This window comes from Sprattus sprattus, assembly GCF_963457725.1.
Source record: "Sprattus sprattus genome assembly, chromosome: 7".
Classification (NCBI taxonomy): domain Eukaryota; kingdom Metazoa; phylum Chordata; class Actinopteri; order Clupeiformes; family Clupeidae; genus Sprattus; species Sprattus sprattus.
In genome coordinates this window covers 24,682,907-24,707,089 of record NC_137926.1, presented here as the reverse complement: position 1 = coordinate 24,707,089, position 24,183 = coordinate 24,682,907, and the positions used below count along the sequence as shown (strand labels likewise).

The 24,183-nt window shown below is 45.2% G+C and overlaps 1 protein-coding gene across 2 annotated transcripts in view; it reads left to right on the top strand.

Annotated features, from left to right (window-relative positions):
• Positions 1-15,914, top strand: part of sema3ab (sema domain, immunoglobulin domain (Ig), short basic domain, secreted, (semaphorin) 3Ab) — a 37,164-nt gene extending 21,250 nt beyond the window's left edge. For both annotated transcript variants that reach the window (XM_080841625.1, XM_080841624.1), the window contains exons 5-17: positions 426-519; positions 1,789-1,908; positions 3,368-3,510; positions 4,592-4,706; positions 4,838-4,907; positions 5,039-5,183; positions 5,316-5,535; positions 5,775-5,866; positions 5,960-6,001; positions 7,614-7,771; positions 9,368-9,435; positions 12,179-12,324; positions 12,596-15,914. In XM_080841625.1, the coding sequence (XP_080697751.1) occupies positions 426-519; positions 1,789-1,908; positions 3,368-3,510; positions 4,592-4,706; positions 4,838-4,907; positions 5,039-5,183; positions 5,316-5,535; positions 5,775-5,866; positions 5,960-6,001; positions 7,614-7,771; positions 9,368-9,435; positions 12,179-12,324; positions 12,596-13,084 (1,902 nt within the window). In that variant the 3' untranslated portion in view covers positions 13,085-15,914. The remainder of the gene's footprint in view (positions 1-425; positions 520-1,788; positions 1,909-3,367; positions 3,511-4,591; positions 4,707-4,837; positions 4,908-5,038; positions 5,184-5,315; positions 5,536-5,774; positions 5,867-5,959; positions 6,002-7,613; positions 7,772-9,367; positions 9,436-12,178; positions 12,325-12,595) is intronic.
• The last annotated feature ends 8,269 nt before the right edge of the window (positions 15,915-24,183 follow it).

Sequence of the window (24,183 nt, the reverse complement as noted above, 5' to 3'; positions counted from 1 at the left end):
CTTGACTAACCCCCCCCTCAATCACAAAACATTTCCCTTAGCAAATGGGCTAGAAAATTTAAAACTGCTGTGGTGCACGTAGACTCCATTCATTTGCCATACCAAGAGAAACCAGACCCTCACTTCAATGCTGAGGGATTTGAATAAACATTACGCAGCAGATTTGGATGCGCCGCTTCCAACTCATTTGGCTTCTCTCGCTCAGAAAGAGAATCTATGGCGGCGTTACGCATCAGTAAGCCAGATGAAACGCTTGATTTTATAGCCTTTCATACCACTGTGTTTCTTGTGGATAATTGCAGACATGACAGGGTTCTTTTTTAAGCAAATGCTCAGCGCTGGAGAAGGTAGTTGTGCTGTTGATGTCGATGTGTGTTGTGTTCTTTGCTGAATCTGAATGTTTTTGAATGTGTTGCTGTTTATAGGACAAAATCTTTCGGCTGGAGTCTTCGCTCATGGAGAATGGCCGTGGGAAGAGTCCATACGACCCAAAACTGCTGACTGCATCACTGCTGATTGGTATGTACGTTTGTTTATGAGTGTGTGTGTGTCTGTGTGATTGGGAGAGAGTGTGCACATTTTGTGAATGTGGTTTTGTGTGTGTCTGTGTGTGTGAGAGAGAGTGTCTGTGAGCATATGTGAGAGAGAGAGAGAAAGTGAGAGTATTGGCACAATCACGTCTCCATGTCAGTTTGGCTATGCTCTACTTCCTCCTTTTGTGCAGCCCTCTGCAGACCATAATTAAACTATAGATCCACAGCCGGAGACCAGAATGGGTTAGTTAAAGCGCTGAATAGAAGTCTCTGAGCATGACGCTTCCACACTGACGCCCACCATTAGCAGCCTCACCCCCTCTCCCACACACACACACACACACACACACACACACACACACACACACACACACACACACATACACACATATATACACCACAGATATATGTGCACATAGACACCTAAGTGTCTCCTTCATGCTCCCACTAATGCACACATACACACATGTGCGCACACACACACAAACACACACACATCTACACACACACACACACACACACACACACACACACACACACACACACACACACACACACACACACACACACACACACACACACAGACACACACACACACACACATACACGCACACTGACCGGGTAGGCCATGCTCGATTCTCTGATTACCCTCTTTCAGAGAATCAGTCACAATCAATTACTGCAGACCTCTTCATCTGAGAGTGAGAGTGACTCATTGCTCTTGTTTTCATCTCACCCTCTCTCACTCTTTCTGTCTTCCTTTCTTTATCTCTCTATCCATCCTCTTCTCCCTGCTTGGCAGCCTCTTGTCTGATTAGCAGAAATTTTACACCTCTGATAATAGCTGTGTCGGTTAGACCGCACCAATCACTGTGTTCCTAACACTGAACGCAAGACCTGCACACTCTTAAACCCATTCAGTCTCAAGTTTCATTCAGCCTAGCTTTCCTTGACAAAGGTCACTCCTCAACACACACAGACACACAGACACACACACACACACACACACACACACACACACACACACACACACACACACACACATATACATGCATAAACACGAGGTCAAGTACACTCTCTCTCTAGGAGCTAATTTTGGGCTAGAAATAATTTTCTCACTCTGTATAAAGTTGCCACTGAATAATCACCATGTTCATGATATTTTGACTTGACAGTGATATATTCTGTATTCTCACAGTAAGCAAGTTATGTTTCACTTTTCATTTATGATTCTCACTCGTCTTTTTCTGCACAGATGGCGAGCTCTATGCAGGAACATCAGCAGATTTCATGGGGCGGGACTTTGCTATTTTCCGAACTTTGGGAGAACATCATCCAATTAGAACTGAACAACATGACTCAAGATGGCTGAATGGTAAGAAAAAAAAAGAGTAGGAAGAAAAGATACATAACCTGAAATTAAATTAACAGCATCCAAACAAACAACGGCATACTGCATGCATTGAGAGAGAGAGAGAGAGAAAGGCAGACAGTCCGACAGACAGAAACTAAATAAGATAAAGCAATAGAGGATGGTCAAGCAGGACTGAACAGTCACAGCATGCTCGACTGGCTCACAAAGGATGCCTTGACTGCCGTTTGGCTCCTAGATCATGTTATAGCATGATTGACACAACGTTAAGAGGATAAGTGCAATCAGATACCGTCTGCCCCTAAGACCTGTCTGCCCAAACAAAGAGCATCAAGCCCTCCAGCTTCACATCTTTTGCATTAGAATCTAATCATTATAAAAAAAAAGCCTTAACATTCACAATAGGCACAACGCAAGGCTAGCGAGAGGCTCCATACTTTCCCATGATACCGAAGCAGCGTCTGCCATGCTTTTTCTGTGTGGTTAATCCATCCAGAGGGCCAGGCTGGGGCTGAGGTGGCCGAAGATAAGAGCCGCCATTGTCTGATTAATCCCTGTTGATATGTGCACTCTCCGCATTACCTTTGTTTGTAAGGAGATATGGTCCCCTTTTTTTGTTCCGGGATGATGAATCTAAACCTGAGCCCATCTTTCTTCTTCCCAAAGCCTAATTTGGGGGGGTGGGGGGGGTTATGACAGCATTTCAGGACAGGAGGTTCAATAAATGCGTCCTGTGTCTTTGTAAAGCTCTGGGTTGGGAAGGCTGAGCATAAAAATCGGCTCAACACAGGTCGTCTTAGTTTATTTGGCAAACTATAAGGTGTGAGAGAAACTGATTGAAGCTGTGTGTGTGTGAGAGTGAGGAAGAGATAGAAAGAGATAGAGAGAGAAAGAGATGGAGAGACAGAGAGAGACAGGTTCAGGCCCTGTGCTCTGTAAAGTGCCTTGAGACAATTATTTCTGTTTTGGCGTTATATAAATACAATTGAATTGAATTGAATAATGAATGAATGGGAAAAACCCTTGAACCCCAGTCAGACAGACATTAGAGCATTCTGTTCCTCCATCGTGAATCTGTCAATGTCTCGCCTTGATGATGTGACTGAGGGAAGTGGCATGTGTGACCACTTTGAAGGAAGGGCCTGAGACTCACTGTCTGTGAATAGACTGGCCCTAATTAACCACAAACACACCATGAAGGACCATGAAGAACATTGGGAGGAGTTTACCGACTTACTTTCTCTCTGTCTCTCTCTCTCTTTCTCTCTCAGAAATATTGTCATGAAAGTAGAATGAAATGAAAACATTGAAAACATGACGAGATCATGGTGGACAAAACAATGTTATTGTCTGCATGTCAGGTTTTTAAATATGTTTTACGGGGGGGCACAAGACTGAGCTGTGTGTGTCTGTGGCAGTGGGCTGACTGGTTTTGTGGGTATCGTGTGTATTGCTTGAGCAGATCCCCGGTTTGTTGGCGTCCACCTCATCTCAGAGAGTGATAACCCAGAGGATGACAAGATCTACCTGTTCTTCCGTGAGAATGCCATTGATGGAGAACACGCCGGCAAAGCCACTCACGCCAGGATTGGCCAGCTGTGTAAGGTGAGACTGAGGGCTTCATGGAGTTTTAATATCCTGTAGGAGGAAGCTGTGGCTTGACCTTCAGCACTCACTTTTATGAAATAGTAACCCCAACATAACCATGCATTCAGAAGTAATCATGCATATATGGAACCATACACAATACATGCAAACACAAACAGACCGAAAACAGAAGTCACACACACACACACACACACACACAAACATTTCTGTCTATTGCACATCCACACACATGCTCTCTCTTGCCGTTAATCTCTCTCTCTCTCTCTCTCTCTCTAGCTCACTCTCTCTCTCATACGCACACAGACACAGACACAGAGACACACACACACTTGAGACTTAAATGCTTTTCAGATTTTTCAAAAGTTTTTTTTTCTGTTCTTTGACGGCGCTCCCATCGACACCCCTGAGTTTGAGACTCCATGTGAAGCGTCAGCAAACCCACAGCGAAGAATAACAAAGACAGCACTGTACAACTTATGTGTGAATCTGGCAGCCGTTTGTGGTTTAAGGGCATCTCCGTTGAAAGGGTGCGGGGGAAAAGGTGTTCTCAATTATGCCTCTCGCCCATATTCCGGCATAGCTGGAATTCTCGTCACTCCAGCCAGGGACAACAATCTATTCTTTATGCCGTAAGGAATCGCGGTTTCTGACACGAGTTTCTCCGTCGGTTGTTAATGAACTGATATAAATAAGCAATGCTGCTCTGTGTGTGTGTGTGTTTTGTTTAAAAGTCACTGCGGTGCACCAGATCTCCTGATGAAAGATAAACAGATACAAAAATAACTTGACGTCAGCCAGCACCGACAGTTTGCCACCTAAACATGGCTAAGGTGTGGCGATACTTCTTATGACTGAGGCTATTGTTTTATGGGCACCTCTTTTTCTTTCCATGGAGATGAAAAATACATTCATCATCAGCCTAGAGACATGCAAGGCACTCTAATGTTTGACACCAATTAGACTCTAGCATTCCAAAAATGTTCTGCTGTTTTCCCCACCGCCTTTTTTGTTGATAACTGTGGTCATCATGTTTGTGTGTGTGGGTCTTGATGCGCTATATTTCTTACATTTGTGGCAGAATGACTTCGGAGGCCACAGAAGTTTAGTAAACAAGTGGACAACATTCCTCAAAGCACGACTAGTGTGTTCTGTTCCGGGCTTCAACGGCATCGACACACACTTTGATGAGCTGCGTGAGTCTCTTATTGTTTGTTCCTGTGTTGACAGACTGCATAGTGTTAGCTGAGTGCTTTTCTTCTAGCATATTCAAAAACGTGCCATTTTCATTTATGTTCATGTAACATTTTCAATATATCAATTTCAGAGGATGTTTTCCTTATGAGTTCCAAGGACCCGAAGAACCCAGTCATCTATGCTGTTTTCACAACATCCAGGTAGCTTTTATAGTTCTCTTTTCCACGCCAAACTGTTTCCAGTTCCCATTTCATTTTAATAAAGCACTGATGAAAATCCTCCTCTGTCTGATATTAACATTTGATTTTCTCCCTCTCTCTCTGTTTGTCAGTAACATCTTCAAAGGCTCAGCTGTGTGTATGTACAACATGGCAGATGTACGCAGAGTGTTCTTGGGCCCGTATGCCCACAGAGACGGACCTAACTACCAGTGGGTTCCCTTCCTGGGACGTGTGCCCTATCCTCGACCTGGAACAGTGAGAGATAACTTTTTCACAGTTTTGTTTGTGATATTTTAGTTTATTTAGTTATATTTAGTTTATTGAATTTAACTTGAAAATGCTCACAGCACTTAACAATCCATCTTTTTTATGTACCACTGGTGATAGTGCCCAAGCAAAACCTTTGGAGGGTTCGATTCCACCAAAGACCTGCCTGATGATGTCATCACATTTGCCAGAAGCCACCCAGCCATGTACAACCCTGTCTATCCAATCAACAACCGACCAATCATCATCAAGACAGACGTTGACTACCAGTTCACCCAGATAGTAGTGGACCGAGTGGAAGCAGAGGACGGCCAGTACGACGTCATGTTCATTGGCACAGGTCGGCTATCCTTTTAATGATAGTTAAGCCGTTATAAAATGCTTACAATACATGTTTTCACTCGTAAACACCTATGGTTGATATTCAGTTAAACAAAGGTGCCCACTTGAGTAACTATGGAAACCTGAGCTCCATAGCAACTCAGACTTAATTAGTTGAAGCCATTCACAGTGATGTGGTATGAGCTGTTGTTTTTTAGGGTTGGCTGGTTTTTGACGTTGATTTGGTCTTCCTTGCAGATATTGGCACAGTTCTTAAAGTGGTGTCGATACCCAGGGGGACCTGGCATGACCTGGAGGAGGTTCTACTTGAGGAGATGACTGTATTCAGGGTAGGTAGACGTTACCCAACCTTCAGTAGCAGCAGAAGTCTTTTTTTCTGTTCAGCAGAATGTTTCATATTTCTTGTATTTTCTTCCCTTTAGGAACCAACTGTTATTACCGCCATGGAACTCTCTACCAAACAGGTAAATAAGACATTGTTACTTCTTTTTGTATGAAACTATAGCTTCATCTCTTATCAATAAGCTGTTCAGAAGGAGTAAAGCCCTACACTGCTAACCATCTCCACAGCAAACAAGCTTTTCTTACTGTGCTGAATAGAGAGTGATGGTGTTCAGAGAGCGTTAGCAACAGGAGTGGGCCTCTGGGGCTGTGGCAGGGCCACAGTGCTGACACACTCCTCCTAGATTTCATATGTCTCACAATACCCAACATAGATCTCGCCTCAGGCGCTCACACACACTCACACACACACACACACACACACACACACACACACACACACATACACACACACACACACACACACACACACACACACACACACACACACACACACACACACACACACACACACACACACACACACACACACACACACACACACACACACACACACACACATATTCCCTCTCTTTTTCTCTTTCACTCTCCTTCCCTCCCTCCAGTTGTCTCTCTCAAACACACACAAACACACACATACACACACACACTCACCCAATCATACTTGCTCACACTTCTTGCCTAAGGGTGTATTACTAAGTGCAGGGCCTCCTGTCACAGGCACAAAAAAACATACATTTTTTCCATTAACCCACACACCAGCACACACACACATACTCTCACACACACACACACACACACACACACACACTCTCACTTACATACACACACACACACACACACGCACAAACACACACACACACACATCTAAAATCTCTGCAGCCTCAACTCTCATATTTCTCGGCCGGGCTGAATCAGAATCCTCTGCTTCCTCAGAATAATCTAGGTGACACACCGCGTCACCCGATTTATAATTAAGAAACTTCACCCTTTCTCACAGCTCGCTGACTACCTGCCTGCTCCACTTTCTCTCCCTTCTCCCCTCCAGCAGGCTACACCCCCACTGCATAATGCACTGCAGATATCCTCTTCATCGTTTGACATCAAATCAGATTTAGCTGGAATACTTTCCAGTCGAGACCAGTTTCCTTTGGTGTAGCGCAGAAACGCTATTTGAGTGTAGCATTACTGTACATGGTATTGGATAACACATGCTAAGCCTTGAGAAATATCGCTGTGATGAAGCTCGGGGCCCCTGCTATGGCTTCGGCACTCTAGCTGCGAGTTTATATATCTCTTGGTGCATAAGGAATCCGAGGGAGGCGAGCTGTAGTTTATATGGAGTTTAATTATAGTGCGTTCTCAACATTACAGGGGCCCCCTTGGGTAGTGCACTCATTTAGCAGACATAAAACATCGCGGCAGAGAACTAAATGTACTGTGATGGGTCTGCATAAGTGCGGCGGAGCATAGTACTCTCAAAGGTTACAACACATCCAACCAGCCCAGCATGTTGACTTTAGAACTGCTAGTGTAAGAATGCCTACTTCCTGCCTTATCGATGCATACTATTTACAGGACATGATGTAGACATACGGTTATGTGTAGTACATTTCAGTACAATTGAAACCTGAATTCCTGAGTTAATTAGTTATACAAATGACCACTCAGCTTCAATGACCTCTTATAGTGTTTAATAGCACACACTGAAGGTTTGTGTGTTTGTGTCCACAGCAACAGCTGTACCTGGGCTCAACAGCGGGTGTGTCGATGATGCCCCTGCACCGCTGCGACGTGTACGGGAAAGCCTGCGCCGAGTGCTGCCTGGCCAGAGACCCCTACTGTGCCTGGGACGGTAGTCAGTGCTCACGCTACTTCCCCACAGCCAAGAGGTAACACACACATGCACAGACACACACACACACACACATACACACACACACACTCACATACACACACACACACACGTGCTAACACACACTCACACACACACACACACACATACATGTGATAACACACACACACACACGCACACACACACACACACACACACATACACACACGTGCTAACACACACACACACACACACACACACACACACACACACACACACATACAACATAAACACTGAGATGAGTAATTCCTGGTGAATTATAACATATCCCCAAACAATTAGAAGTCCACTGGCAATGCTGTTTTTGTACACTCCCACACACACAGAGACAAACACTCTGCATACCGAACAGACTTTGCTATGTGATTTATGCACACACACACACACACACACACACACACACACACACACACACACACACGCACACACGCATGCAGGCAGAAAAACAGACAAAAACAGGCTCTTGAGATGTACTGTACTGTAGTCGTCCTTATGGAGCGTGACCAAAGAGAGAAACGAGAAATGAAGGTCTTGTTTTATCACAGTTATCTCTGGTTAGCTCGGACCAAGTGGAGTCGGCCCTTAATGCGACTCATGGGGACGAGTGAGGGGCTGTCCAGAGACACACTAATGTATTTACAACATCCTGATAAGCATGGCCGAGCTTATCTCATAAAAGGCCCGACTGGAAAGCGTTGCATTGGTGCCCCGTTGTAAAACAGTGTGACGGAAGTACTCAACGCAGACTTTGAAAGGCTCCAAAGAAAATAACACACATGAAAGGTTTTTTTTATTTTCTTTCTGGAGTTTTAGTTTTTTTCTCTCCCAGTATGTGTCACAGCTTCCCTGCATGTTCTGTACAGTACAGAGATGCTTTTGATGTGTCACGCATAATGTTTCACGGAAACAAAAGATTTCTTCAGGAAGTTCCTTCTGCACACTCAGTTAGTGACGCTTCTCAGAATCACTTTCTTCTTTGTACGTGAGGAGCCTTAACTGTGAAATCGCTTTTTCAAAGTTTGGAGTTTGTTGTTCCCCTGTGGTACGTGTTACTTAATACCTCTCCATGAAATGGCAGACCTGTTCTCATAAACTTCACCAACTGTTGAATTGTTTATTTTAGTTTTATATTTTTCAGATGTAGCAGTGAATGTGCACTGTATGGTTTAAGGCTGCCCTATAGTCTGTTCATTGGCCAAAGAGTTTCCATAACGTTTGCATTATTATGGAGGAGCAAGCTCAAAGAAGTATTCATTTCTGGTGATTAGAGGCACATGTGGCCGACTAAAACAGAGAGACAAAATAGCCTGGAGCTGACTCAGGTAGACTTGCTTTCTTTTGGACACTTCTCTCCTTGAAACACACTTACATGTGGCGCACACCCTTCCCACATCCATCCCCTCCCTGCCACACACACAGGCGGCACCCCTCCCAGACACACACACACACACACTCAAACACATATACAGTATATATGTGCAGAAGTGGGAAACTCACACACATTTTCTTTCTCCCTCTCTCTCTCTCAAACACACACACACACACACACATGACGTTCTATGTTATGTGTTAACCCTGTCTTTGTGTCTGGCAGGAGGACTCGTCGTCAGGACATCAGAAATGGGGATCCTCTGACACAGTGCTCTGACCTACAGCATGAAGGTACATCAACAATCACGTCCTTGCAGCTACTCACAGAGCTAGCACACAGTCAGCTTGGTTTATCCCAGACAAGTTAAGCAAACAGTTCAGAGAGTTTCTGCACGGTTCTCAGCTGATAGCGGGTGATTACGAGAAGCTAATTGCCTTTGATTTCAGTTATCTGATGTAGCGATTCAATTCACCCTGGTGCATTGGTAATTGATGAAAAGTAAATGCATTGTAAGTGCACAGAATTAAGTGTGATGCCCATAAGGAAGACAATCATGTAAGAGGAAGACTATAGAGACTGTTGTGTACATATCACACCCAGCTGAGGCTTGTCTTCATATAGGATCATTCCAGATATCAGCATTAGTTTGAACATGTTAATGAAAAAATATGTCAGAGTTGAGCACCAAGCACAAGTCTGAAACTCAGTGAAAGTAACTGGTTAGGTAATAATGTCCTAACTAGAACAAGTGCTTACCAACACAGGGCCATTGTTATTACCCAGCCTAAAGCAATCATGTGCACGTCTGGATCTCTGTTGAGTAGAGCTAGTGAATAGCCTGGAGGAGACTCCATTGATGTCCGTGGACTTGCAGCCCTGACTCGCTGTGGTCCCTGACGTGAATTGTTTCGCGCTTCTCTGACATTTATGTCAAAGCAAAGGACTAGGGAGTACAGGATGGAAAGAAAGAGAGACACATTAAGAGGGAAAAAAAGAGAAAGAAAAAAAATGTAATGAAAGCTTTGTGAATGGTGTTGTGAAGATTAAGCAGACACGACTTTTCTAAAGCTTTTTAATTACTAGCCCACAGAGTTCTCATCCGTGCAGGCTCACATCCTTTCATAAGGAGGGGGGGGGGACATGCTGTTCTTCTCAGCGCACCCTCAGTGCTCGCTATTTAAATCACTCTAAGTGGCGACGGCAAGGCTCTTCTTTTTGTGCTAATTACATGTAATTAAAAAAGGGAGAAAAGTTGTTTCCTCAAGCTGTTTTACTATGTTAGGCCAATCCTGCGGGGTGTGAACACCACACACACACACACACTCTCTTTCTACATGTATCAGACACTCAGACTCTCTCTCTCTCTCACACACACACACACACACACACACACACACAGGCATGTTCACCCACAAGGTCTTAGAGGCACACACACACACACACACACACACACACAGACACACAGACTTTTTACATGTATTAGACACTCAGACACTCTCTCTCACACACACACACACACACACACACACAGGCATGTTCACCCACAAGGTCTTAGAGGAACACACACACACAGAAGGGACCACACATTGATTTCCTTTTCAAAAGTGCGTATTTCAGGGACACCTCGTTACCTTGACAGCACAAAGGCGGACTCCCTCCGCTCAGCCCAAACACCAATGGGGTCAGAGATGGAAACAGAGTCAAGAGAGACAGAACAACAGGCACAGGAAGGGGAGAAAAGAGAGAGAGAAGAACAGCTCTGTTGGATGAGTGCTGAGTGAAGGGAAACCTTGAGAGGGCAGAACACACCCTGTGTGTGTGTGTGTGGATGTGGGTGTGTATGTGTGTGTGTGTGTGTGTGTGTGTGTGTGCGTGTGTGTGTGTGTGGATGTGGGTGTGTGAGTGTGTGTGCGTGTGGGTGTGTGTGTGTGTGTGTGCCTGTGTGTGTGTGCGTGTGGATGTGGGTGTGGGTGTGGGTGTGGGTGTGGGTGTGGGTGTGGGTGTGTGAGTGTGTGGTCCTTGGAGCCTTATCCTCAAGGGCTCTCACTCCAACCGACCACCATCACCACCGCCACTGAAACCTCATCTTGAGTGAGGGTGTGTGACGAGTGGTCGAGAGACGGAGGTGAACACACTGCGCTTTGTGCCTCCATAGGCTCCTTCTCCCTCTCTGTGCATCTGCTAATGTGCTTGTGGCCATTGGGAGAGGGTGTGATAGAAGTGAGCAGAGATAATCTAAAACATGTTCACATGCATACACATACGCACTCAAACACATGCCCGTGGTGATGATTATGGTCGAAATGGCGGAGAAACACATTCTTAGGCCTGCTCTTGATTCTTGAATAATACTGGATGCTGGAAGACTGGGAAAGCTAGCTGTATGCTCAGTGTCTGTTTTGGGTTGTGTGTTTGGTCAGATTTCCATGGAATGTGTGGTTTTCTGTTTGCGGATTGTGTGTGTGTGTTGACCGACACATACAGCTGGGAAACAGCTGAGCTGAAAGTGAAAGAGAATACATGTCTGTTAGCTTTTGTTCTATGTGTGAGATTTGTTTAAACATTACACAAGTTTGTGTTCTGTCTGATGTTGAGGGCGAAAAACAACAATATGTGCGCACTATGTCAAAAAAGGGTTTGGGATGAGAATGCAATGCAATGTTTCAAGGAAGATGACAACATGGAGGCTCTTAGACACTGATTAGTATTGGTATTCCTATCTTATGCATGAAATTGCCTGTACACCAAAAAGGTCACCATATAATGAAAGCCAAATAACAAGATAAGGTCGCTGAAGAGATTAAATGGCAGCAGCAAAGGACAAGACTCAGCATAAAATTAGAATCACAGAAAACCAGAGACACGCACTGGAAAACTATCAGCAGTCTGTAAGACTCATTTAATAAAATCTATTTGTCCCGTATTTTGTTCCAAGAGAGAGTTGTTTGTTCCGATACTATTTGTTGTTGGGAATGCCAATGGTAACATGCTGACCTTATGTGTGTGTGTCTTTCTGTGCGTGTTTGTGTGCAGATGAACTGAAGGGCCGCAGTGTGCTGGTGGATAAGACAGTGTATGGTGTGGAGAACAGCAGCACCTTCCTGGAGTGCAGCCCCAAGTCCCAACGAGCCCTCACCTACTGGCAGTACCAGAGACAAGGGGAGGACCGCAAGCAGGAGGTACATTCCACGTGTGGCTCTGTGTGTGTGTGTGTGTGTGTGTGTGTGTGTGTGTGTGTGTGTGTGTGTGTGTGTGTGTGTGTGTGTGTGTGTGTGTGTGGATGAGGGGGAGAAAAAGATGCTATCAAAGTCAATTTTTGGTAATTTGAAAATAGCCTGTCCTCATTCCACTGGTGTTGATCAATTATCTTGATCATTTGGAAGCTCTATTAACACTAAATTATAGAGTTTGCTGCCAGGACTCCTAACCATAATTCTTTCTCTCCCCCAGATAAAATGGGACGACCGCGTTCTGGCCACTGAGCAGGGCCTCCTGATCCGCAGCCTGCAGCCACGTGACTCCGGAATCTTCTACTGCCACGCCGTCGAGCACGGCTTCATGCAGACGCTATTGCGCCTCACGCTGCAGGTCATCGCCGCCGACCACCTTGACGAGCTGCTGCACCGCGACAACGACCCCGCGCTCGTCCCGCACGGCGACAACCCCGGCGGCAACAGCGGCACCAACCCCCTGGGAAGCTCGCCTAACCAAAAGGTGTGGTACCGGGACTTCCTGTCTCTGATCAACCACCCCAACCTGAACAGCGTGGATGACTTCTGCGAGCAGGTGTGGAAGCGGGAGCGTAAGCAGCGGCGTCAGAAGGCGCAAATGGTGCAGGCCAGCCAGCAGCACGCCAGCAAGTGGAAAATGCTGCAGGACAACAAGAAGGGCCGCAACCGCAGGACCCACGAGCAGCAGCGGGCGCCTCGGAGCGTCTGAGCTACTGCCTGACTGAAAATACAAACAAACAAACAATCAAAACATGAGAATATTATTGATGATGTTGATAGTGATGAAGACATCTTCCTTTCCCTTTTGTGTCTGACTGAGAAGAAAAAAAGAAATAAAAAAGAAAAGAAAGAAGCTTAAACTGGAAGCGAACCTGCAATATTCTTCTCGTTGGTGTGTATGGGGTAAAGTGTATAGGTGTTTGTGTGTGTGTGTGTGTGTGAGAGAGAGAGAGAGAGAGAGAGAGAGACTTTGAGTGGGTCTGTATGCGTGTACGTTCACTAGCATGTGTGTGTGAATGAATGCGTTTGCATGGGATGGGATGTATTCGTGGTTGTATCCTGAACGGACATTTACTTGAGCATGCTACTCAAGTTTTGCCCAGTTTACACTGAGCACCAGGGAAAGACTTTTTGGACCGAAAATGTGGACTTGGACTTCCTGTAAATACCATAACTATGAAAAAAAAAACGTAAAAAAAAAAGGAAATGTATGTGAAAATTGTTTGCCATTTAGTCTGTAGTTATTATTCCATCTGTGACATGCCCAGGTACAATTACAGTTGATGTAAACGCAACCACTATTTAATGTGTTTAACCCATGTTGGACTGTAGAAGAGATAACTCAGCCCTTACCTTACATGGAGCAGCGATTCATCTCTCTAATACTGTCTGTAACGTCACACATAAATATGCAGGATGGGAGACCTGGTGATACAGTCCCAGACTGATTTTACTGCAAGCAAAATGCCACCTATTAGGAGCTCCAGACTGCGGCCTGGACGGTTAGTTTGCTGTGGCGCTGCAGTGGATGAGCCCTTGTCATGTTTTCCCTCTTTTCCGGGAGGTCTACGATAAGAGTGCAGCGGTTCAGAAGTTCATCCGTGCCACGGAGTTGTTTGCCAGCCCTTTTCGTGCCCGCTGTCCACACAAACACCGGCTCAGCGCGCTTTTTTCCCATCCCTGAAAAGAACCCCTCTCCTGATCAAAAAAGGAAAAGAACCTGGGCTCGCCTGTTGAAATAAGCTCCTTACGAGACACAGACAGGCATTACTTCCTGGAAAGAAATATTTAATTTTGTTCATTGTTTGTCTTACTTGTGTCAGATTTTTTTTTTTTATCCTAGATATGTTCTCCAGCATAGGCGAGAGTTTATTTTATTTTTTATTGTTATTTTTATTTCTCTCAAACTGATAATTAAGAATTGCGAGACATATTTTTACACGAAAGCTCCCTGTATTTAAATATTTAAACCTTCCCTTGGTGTAAGTTATTTCTTTGATTTCCATAACATCTCTAATGACATGCTATCCATAACAAAACCCTGTGTTCATATGGTGTGTCCATAAATATACTAACATCAGTATCAACATAGTTTTGGTGTGAGTGTAGTTATCACAGATATTGTAAACAAATACTGTCTTATAGCATGTTTACAAGAACTTCATTTTAGATGGTAAATGGTGAACATTCACAAGGAAATCTGGATACTTGGTACCTCCAACCCCTCTTAATGTAATGGCTAAGTTGCTAATTATTTCCAAGGCACACCCAAATACTCCAAACTGTATCTAATCCATACATCTAATTCATAGAATGTGGTTTTGCTTTACCTTTCATCAATATGGAGTGAAAATACAGTGTCCTTTTTGTACTTGTACTCCTGCTATGGTGAACAACAGTATTCTGTTAGAGTGAACGTTCACCAGCAGATAAAAAAACAACCCATCCCTCTCTTTTTTTATTTGATTCTCTCTGCGTTATGTTTGTGGGGCACAGCTGAGATGGAGGTGAGGTCCTGAGTGCACCACTCTGCCCCAGAGGAGCTTACGTAAGAGCCTGTGTCATCAAGCTCGCTCTTGTGCAGCAGGACCACAGACAAAAAACAACACATCTGCCATGGTTCTGCTAAGGGTGAGGGAGGGGTCGGAGAGAGGGTGCGTGATATTTGTGGTGATTAAACTGGTGAAGAAGAGGTATTGTTTATCTCCTCCGATAAATGTGTTTGCAATTTGGGACAGTTCATGCATTCCCCTACTGAAGTCTTTTTTGTCTGTTATGAAGTTCATTACAATAGACAGCTGGAGATAACAGCGAACAGAGACAAACATGCACAGGCCTACACAGACCCTCATACACAGACACATATGCAAACACACCCAGCAGGACTCATTTCAATAAAACACTCTGACACAACCTGCCCTGAAGTAGAACTTTGGAAACTGACTGTTAACGAGACAAAAAAAAAGAACGAATGAAAAAAAAATGTGTCTAAGAAAAAAGAAGAAGAAGAAAAACAAGTCCTGGTCCATAATGTAAACCACTGTGTGCAAACTGCATGTGAACGCCTTTTGTCGGTGCACCAGCTTTCCCTGTAACGTTGCTACCTGTTTCTATCGTGAGTGTTTCATTTCTCCGTCGTGTCCAGACGGTCAGTGCTTCTCCAGGCCCTGTCCCAGGTGTATATATTTGTATTCTTAGAGTATGACAATGGTGCAGGCTCAGCTACTCTCTGCACTGGTGTCTAGAGGTACACTCGCCCACTATGTTGTGCGTCACCTTTGGTCAGACGAGACAAATGGAAAGAATACTTCATCCCATTGAATGACAACTGTTATAATGTTACAATGCAATGATAAACACAACAGCTTATGGTTTAAAAAAAATTATAAAAAATAAAAAACAAGATACTGTGTTCACGGAGACACTTAAAACTGGCATGATCTCTGTCTCTATGGGAATAGGAGAAGGAGAGATTGATAGAATCCGATTTAAAGAGAGGAGGAGATGGAGAGAAATGGAGGTAAAAACTGCTGCTGTAAATGATCGTTTCTGGCATGTACTCTGTTGTGCAAATAAACATTTCTTCTATAAATCTAGGCTGGTTTGGGTTGGTTCCTGTGCTTTTGTTTTTTTTGTCTTCTCTTTTCTTTTTATAAGAGAGAGGGAAGGGAGGGAGAGAGAGCGATTGTTTCCTCTGCCTTTCCATTCATTTGTTTTGGCTGGTCAGGCATATTCCCTCTGTTCTCTGTGGCGTACCTGAAACACGAGTGGAAAATCACTGGCCGCTTCACATGCCTGGTGGTGGCGCTCCCAGGCATCTGGTAGGCAAATCTTTGGACCTTTCATTCACAAGAAATGTACCCCCATTCAGACAAACCCAGTCTCTGATTGTTGAGAATGCTAGTTTGAGCAGACACACATAGAGTACAGTACAGTACACACACCCACATGTACACACATGCGCGTGAACACACACACACACATGCACACACACACACACACACACACACACACACACACATACACATACTTGCACACACACACACACACAAGGTTAAATGTGTCTGGGGCCAGAGTGGATCAGTACCATGAATGTCAGAACTGAGGGACTTCAGGGGAGAGGAGCTGAAGAGCAGAGCTTCTGCACTACATGCATTAAAGAAACATGAGGAAATGGGTGTGTGGTGTGTGTGTGTGTGTGCGTTGGTGTGTGTGTGAGAGAGAACAAGGGTGGAAAGGGAGAGGTAGCCTAGGTGCTTATAAAACACTTTCAGGGGATGTTGGGATTGGGTGGGAGCTGCATTGGAATCTTAATACAGCATGTTAAACGGCCAGTATATCAGTCTATACACAAAAGCACAGAAATGTCAACGTTACATGTGTACACTCACACACACAGAGACCAGGCTTGTTTTGTGCTAACTCTGGTAATGCATTCAAGAGCATCTCTTCAGATTAAAATGCAAGAATGCATCCCACTCATTTAGTCACTTACTCACTCAAACACTTATTCACAACCTCAATTGCTTGCTCACTCACTCACTTAGGGACACTCCACACAGATGGGTGGAATTCACATTAAGGTGATCATACATACTGAACTCTTTTTCATCCTTTTTGCCTTCATACTATATGCTAATTAAGCTGCTTAAGTCTACACTTCACAACAGATATGAGTTGGTAATGGCAAGTTCAGTTTCCTTTTGAAATTAGATAGGCAGATAGATATACATAGATACATAGATAGGAAGGTAAACAATTCCATAAATAGTTTGGGTAAAATGTCATAGTGGAGCACAAATATGTCATATCTTTTATTTTTTAGCTTCACAGCCTCTGCCACAATGCAAGGAAAAAACGTACCAACCCAAAGGGAAAAAGAGTGTGGCTGCCATCTTGTGGCGATCCTTAGTAAATACATTATCGGATCATTCTACCATGCACAATAGGCTCGTTAAACACAAAGGTAAATTGAGTTCACATTTCTGTTCACTTTAAATTTGTGCTCTCATGGAATTGTTGTTAAATAAATTGTGCAGTGAACAAGTATAATAATAATACATAATATTAATAATACATTTCTGTATGGCTACCTGAACAGGCTGAGTCTCCTAGTTAGCCATGTAATTGTCAGATGGTTTCTCAGCAGACATACAGATTCATTGTGACCCGGGGACTGATGTTTTGTTATTGTTTGTTTTTGTGCGGGTGTTTGCTCCACTCCATTTGCACGGCACACCCACAGTTTGGTTATTTGAAGTCCAATCCTCGAGGAGCCTTTAAACGTCCCGTGAACCTGCGCATTTATCCCTTCTGTTCAACGTTTGGAATACGTGTGTCCTCAGATGTTTCCCTTCGATTTCCCCAGTTTCCTTGGTCTGGTATCCATGACGTTACGAGTCTCCTGGTGCTCGTTAGGACCGAGTTCCCAGTAGCCCCGCGGGAGTCGGTCTTCTTCTCAGAGGTCACGGTAGATATAGCCGGATTCTGCTGGACCACTGGAGAACTCGCCCTGAGGATTTGGTTCACGGGGAGTCAGTGCCGCTCCGGGGAACATTCTGCAGCCCCTGCTGTTTGCTCTGTTTCCATGACCACCGGGGTCGCAAATCTCACCAATAGACATTTCAATCACATGTCTGAGTTTTGTTTTTTGCTCAGTGCTTCACCTGTGTGTGGTTCATTGCTTACCTAGTGAAGACATCCATATCAACACTTTTAGCAGAGATTTGATATTTCGCAAAATGAAAACTTGCTAATCGAAATTCCAATGATGTTATTTAATTTTAACTTTCAACTCATGAACAATTGGTTGGATTTTTTATCATATATGTTAGCCCAGGAAACGTCGACTTAATAGTGTAGAAAAGACACATGAGTCAGGCTTCTATCTATGCTGTTTATTGATACACAGGACCACAAGCTTCAGACTGATAGAGAACAAGAGAAGGGGCTCAGGGATCTTATACGCAGACACATGTTACAAAGCAAGGATAACACAGATGCTAACACACAAGGAAACTACACCTGCCATTACACATGACACACTGAGCATGAACATGAGGGCTGCCGGGGTGCACTTTCTAAACTCCTGGACTGTCGTTCGGTACGCCCATAGGACCAGGGACAAATACAGGTCCCAATCAGGCTGCCGGCGGCTGGTTACCAGAGTGCGTTTGAAACATTTCACCAACGTAGCGGTGCCCTTGGTCAGTGCAGGGAAAGGTGCCTAGGGCATCCACAGTCACTCCAGCTCGGGAGGCTTGCTTGTCCCGGGTATCGCAGCGAACACCTTCTGGCCGAACCACTGCACCTCTTTCAAGTCCGGCCAGCTTGCCTGCTTGCCGGGTTGCAGGTCCACTTACACCTGGAGTGCTTTGCCTTCCAAAGAAAGCCCCACCTACACCCCTGTCTCCTCTGCAACCCAGCCACTGAGTGGGCCCTGGCTGGCTGGCTACCAGTTGGAGCTGCAGATGGTCCCCAAGGCCCTGGCGTGGTCGCTCCCTCCATCGATGTTTGACTCTATACCATTTATTGACACACAAGAGCACAAGCTTCAGACTGATGCAGGACAGGGGAAAGGCTCCAGGATCTTATAGGCAGACACAGGTTACAAGGTAAGGGTGACACAGACGCTAACGCACAAGGAAACTACACTAGGACATTACACAGAACACATTGAGTCCAAATTTGCAATGGAAATAATGATCACTCTAAATGGAACATTAAGCACAGAATTGAACTCCGGGAGTGCACAAGCCCCTTTACGCACTACAATAACAAACTGCACAAAGTATACACAAGTTCTTTGAATGGGTTTAGCTCTACTGTTTTGGAATAACATTAACTAATGTATACCTACAGGCAGTGGTGTAGTCCAGGGTATACGCAGGTATACGGAGTATACCCACTTGTTTTCCAGTCAGCATTGCGTATACCCACTTCTCAAACCAGGGTGTTTATCCTGTGCTGTATGGGCTGCTTACATAAAATAAGAGTATACCCACTTCTCCAGTGACCACTACACCACTGCCTACAGGCCCATTCAGATTCATGCATAGATATCATGAACTGTGTTGTTCAGATCCATACATACTGCATTATATTTCATCTGCCTGCAGTATTTTTTATGCTGCCTTTGTTCCATGTTTCTATACTCAATCCATGTACTAGGAACATTCCGTCCAGTGAAGAAGCGTCTGCGTTTATCATAGCCTTCACTCTTCCCTTTTTCTGACATTCTCAGTCTGGGCATTTGAACTATTTATAAAATTCCCCAGAGCCGAAGGCTGTGAGGTGCGACACCAGCGCATTAGTCAAGGCTCGGGGGTCCTGAAAGGAGACCTTGTGCGGCAGTGTTGTTGACAGACCTCAGGCAGCGTGACTGCCACCCTGTGTCGGAGGCGGCCTCCTCGGCCACGGATCAGAGAGAGCAGCAGGGCCCGGCCAGGCCATTCCACTCTGCCAGCAGCCAGAACCACTGAGAGCTCACAAGACCCATAAAACAGGGGGAAAGCATGACACACCAGGGAGACAGTGGGAAACAGCACGACGCATGGGAGGAAAAGACGTCAGCGGAGGTAGAGACAAGATAGGGCAAAATAGAGTGATGGCAGAGAGTGAGAGAGAGAGGAGAAAGGAGAGGAGAAGAGAAGAGAAAGGAGAACAGAAGAGAGTGTGCTCAGGTCTCCATGGTGGTGTCACGCAAACGAAGTGGACAACCTGTTGTAATTTCTGGTTGAAAATACATGGATTTGAATGATAAATCAAACCGAATCTGTCTGTTAGGGTATATAACAGAACATATATCAACACATGCCCTCTCAGAGCATTAAAACACGGCTAATGTTCCATCGCTAAGAATGTACTGTGCTACAGAACTACTGATTTGTTTGAAAGCTCTCCATCTCTTGAGCATCGTCTATGTCATCCAGATGTTGTGCGAGCTTGGCAGCTGAATGAACAGTAGGACATTTTCTGACATATTGAGCACCAGTGATTCACACAGTGTGTAATTTACTACCCGACCCCTCTCCCTTTTCTCACCCTCAGTTCATCAGTCCATCATCTACTGGTGAAGTCTTTTCATGGCTTCGGCTGGGACTCAATGAGGCATGGGCCCCAGTTGTTGATCACAGGAGGGGAATGCGTTACAGGGCGGGAGTGGAGCATGAACATGACTAGGACTCAATGAGGTGCCACTGACTGTGTGTGTGTGTGTGTGTGTGTGTGTGTGTGTGTGTGTGTGTGTGTGTGTGTGTGTGTGTGTGTGTGTGTGTGTGTGTGTGTGTTTGTCCACCTTGGAGGATGTGGTGGGATTGTATGAATAAAAAGGCTCAAGGGCCAATTGTATTTAAGATTATTTCTGCAGAAGTCGGATTTTATTTAATCTTGTTATGTTCTATTTGATTGGGAAAGCCATTGTTTTGGTGGTGGAAGCCATTCTGTATGTCTTTCAAGACAAGGGAATCAGTCCCTTGATATGCATACCATTTTGTCAGCCCCAAGCCTTCACTTGGAGTCTTTGCAGAGTATTATTTTTGGTCAGTGGCAAAATGACAGCTCATGAAATGCTTGTGCTGACCCCTCCGATTGCTTTTGTTCATTGTGTTTCAACAGGAGTTATATGATGTTATGGTTTAATGCACCCCAGCCAAAGCAGCCCATTAATGCTGTCAGTCAGTGGAACTGCAGGGGTGTTATAAAACAGTATTCGCACACACTCTTCCTTGGATCAGGTGAAGGCGATGGCGTTATTGGATTCCAGCGCCGCATCAGTCAAGCACTGTTATGACTCTGGCCCCTGTCCCATTGTCACTGTGAGCTGTTGTGTTTTAAGTGCTATTCTGGAAGCATCTCTGGCCTTGCTGGCAGTGCCTATAGCTTGACTTGGGTAACACGATAAGGCACAGAAGATAAACACACACACTTTCTTTTTCTCTTTCTTTCTTTTTATTTCTTTAGTCACACCTTCTTGTCAAAAGACTTTTTTCAGTGGTGCTACCTTTATTACTTGGACCTTTCTGTGCTGTCTAAGTTCCTTTACACTCGACATTCCTCCTCCTCTCTCTCTGTCTTTCTCTCTCTGTCTGTCTCCACGCATCACTGCTCTTTGTCACATGTGCCATCTCTGTCTCTGTGCCTGTGTGAGCTGGCTGGCTGCACGCTGTGGCTGACAGAAGCCCTCTGAGCCCTGTCTGAAGCGCCATTGTAAGGGAACAGCGGTGGGGTTTATTTTGAAAGTGTCAGCTGCCTCCCCTGCCTCAGACATGCCAACCTCCCTGAGTGGCCAGAGGCGGGCGCTGCTCGGCCACATCCACCCCCACGGTACCTCTCTCATGACTGTCATCTTCTCCAATTAACCCAGCTGCATAGCGCAGAATACACAATAAAAGAAACACTCAGAAGTGGGCAGGAATAGATCCAAGCACTATTCCCCCCCTGTAATTCCCTTCACTCTCTCTCTCTCTTTCTATTTCTTTCTTTTGCAAACAAAACTCTGCACTATGTCATCATCTCTCCTTTAATTTCACTGTTTTCCTCCTCTCTCAAACAACACTCTGTTCTGTGTCCAGGGTCATGTCAGCATTAGATGATCCTAAAAGACAGGAAAAAAGAAAAGCGAGACGGAGAGTGGTGTGGCTCCTCAGGGTCCGGCTCTGGCAGAGGAAGTGTTAGTGTTGGCATTAGGAGCCATTAAGTGTTTATTTATGGAATGAGGCGGTCTCCCGCCTGCCTCGCTGCCTCACTCCTGAGACCGAGGGGGCCTGAGGTGTTTGATTAGCAGCACACGACCCGGCGTCATGTCACACGCTGCTCGACCGGCCAGTCCTCACCCACGTCTTTATTCACCTCGGTCTCTCGCCCAGGCTCTCTCTTTCTCTTACTCCTCTTACAAATATGTTCTCTTCCTCACTCTTCCTTACGCTCTGTCTCAAAATATGCTCTCTCTCACACACCCTCTTTCTCTCTCTCTCTCTTTTTCATTCAGATTCCTTCCTTTCCTCTTGCTCTCACACTTCTCTCAAAAAAACCATGTCACTCAATTCAAGATGATCCTTTTATTCCTTCCACAATTCTTTCCATAATTCCGTTTGCTCAAGCCTCCCCCTGTGACTCACATCCCTATCCCTCCCAAAGCACTGCAGCCAGCCACTCTCTACAGCCCCTTTTGGTTTCATGGACTTTCCACATTCTCTCTCTCCCTCTCTCCCTCTCTCACACTCACTCCTTTCTGTCTCTATCCTGTCCTCTTTTTATCTCTTGCTATACCTTCTCTCTTCATCTGTCATAAACCCGTCTCACATTATCCCCAGTGGCTGGAGTCCAGTCTGGGCCTGGCAGAACTACTGTTCAATCATTCAGAGAGAGAGAGAGAGAGAGAGAGGATGAGAGAAAGAGGGAGAAAGAGAGTGGTGGATAAGGTGGGGCTGGGGTGGAGTGGAGTGGAGTAACGAGGAGTGAGGGAAGCTGGGATTGGGTGGGTGGGGGGTGGATTTGGGGTGCGACACAGCGCTCCAGGAAGAGAGTCTCTAATCACTTCCAGAGAGCCTCGGCACGGACGGCTCCAAACAGTAACTCAGTCTTCAGACCAAAAGCCCCCCTGCCGACACTCCACAAGGCCTGAAACAACACGCGGAGGTACGGAGGGATCATTTCAGTGAAATTGGGCGAGAGAGACGAGCGTTGTCATGTTTCAGTATATGGCACAGGCGAGGGCCTCGGCCGACTCAGAAGCAAGGTGGCTCTAATTGTCGGGGCTTCCTATTGGCTCTGGCAACTGCTACTGGAATGCCTCACTTAACATGCAGGGTCAACATCCACAAAAACAACAACTGAAAAAAAAACGTCAGTTAAATTTGATTTAAAGCAGTATAATGTAATTTTGGGCTTCTCGGTTATATCAGCTCAGAGGAGGAAGCAGAAGCTTTGGAAGTAACAATGCCTCATTCAGTGCAGGCATTTGCACGCCTGTATGGTCCCCAACACATATGCCTTTACTTCAAATGGTGATAGTGATCTTATAGCAAATATTAATTTCCTGGTTGCTCCCTTGAGATTTGGGCTCCTGACACTTTTCCTAGCGGGTGCTTGGGACTGGAATGGATCAAAGGCTATCTATCACAAACGCATACAGGCCGTGTAAACACACAGAGAAGGAGTTTCTTAACGCATGTGTGAAAGACTTTGACATTGGTCAGTGATGGCGCCCAGTGTCAATTGACCAGTGGTATCTCTTTGTGTAAACAGACTCTGTCGGAGCCGCAGCCCAACCCAACAGGAGGATCAGCATTTATCAGTGGCAGAGGTGCCAACAGGGCAGACTGGACCTGACCTTTTATCTGAATGTAAACAGTCGTGTGACATTAAATGAGGCCTGAGTGTTAACAGAGTCACAATCGCACAGAGGTCGCGACCCCGTATGCTTTCCACACGTACCACAATCCCCAGCTTTCACCACTTCAGTACACTTAGAAATATGAGAACTGCGACTTAGCCAGAAGAGGCTGAAAATGAAAGGGTCTTTCTGATCACGCTGACAATGTGCGCAACACTCTTTGAGGAAGATGTGCCTCGGGAATAATACTGCTTGTTTATGCCTACGACTCCATGGCATTTAAATCACAGCCTTAGTTTTCATCACACCAGCAGTCATGCACATATCAGGTGGACTATATGCCTTTTAGGGAAAAGTTGGAAAGAGACATACTATTGACAAAATGACCTTTGTGCCGCAGTCTGCATGCGTATGACTGGGCTAGTGATCTCAAAAACACACTGTGATGACAGACACTTTGGCTCAATACATAG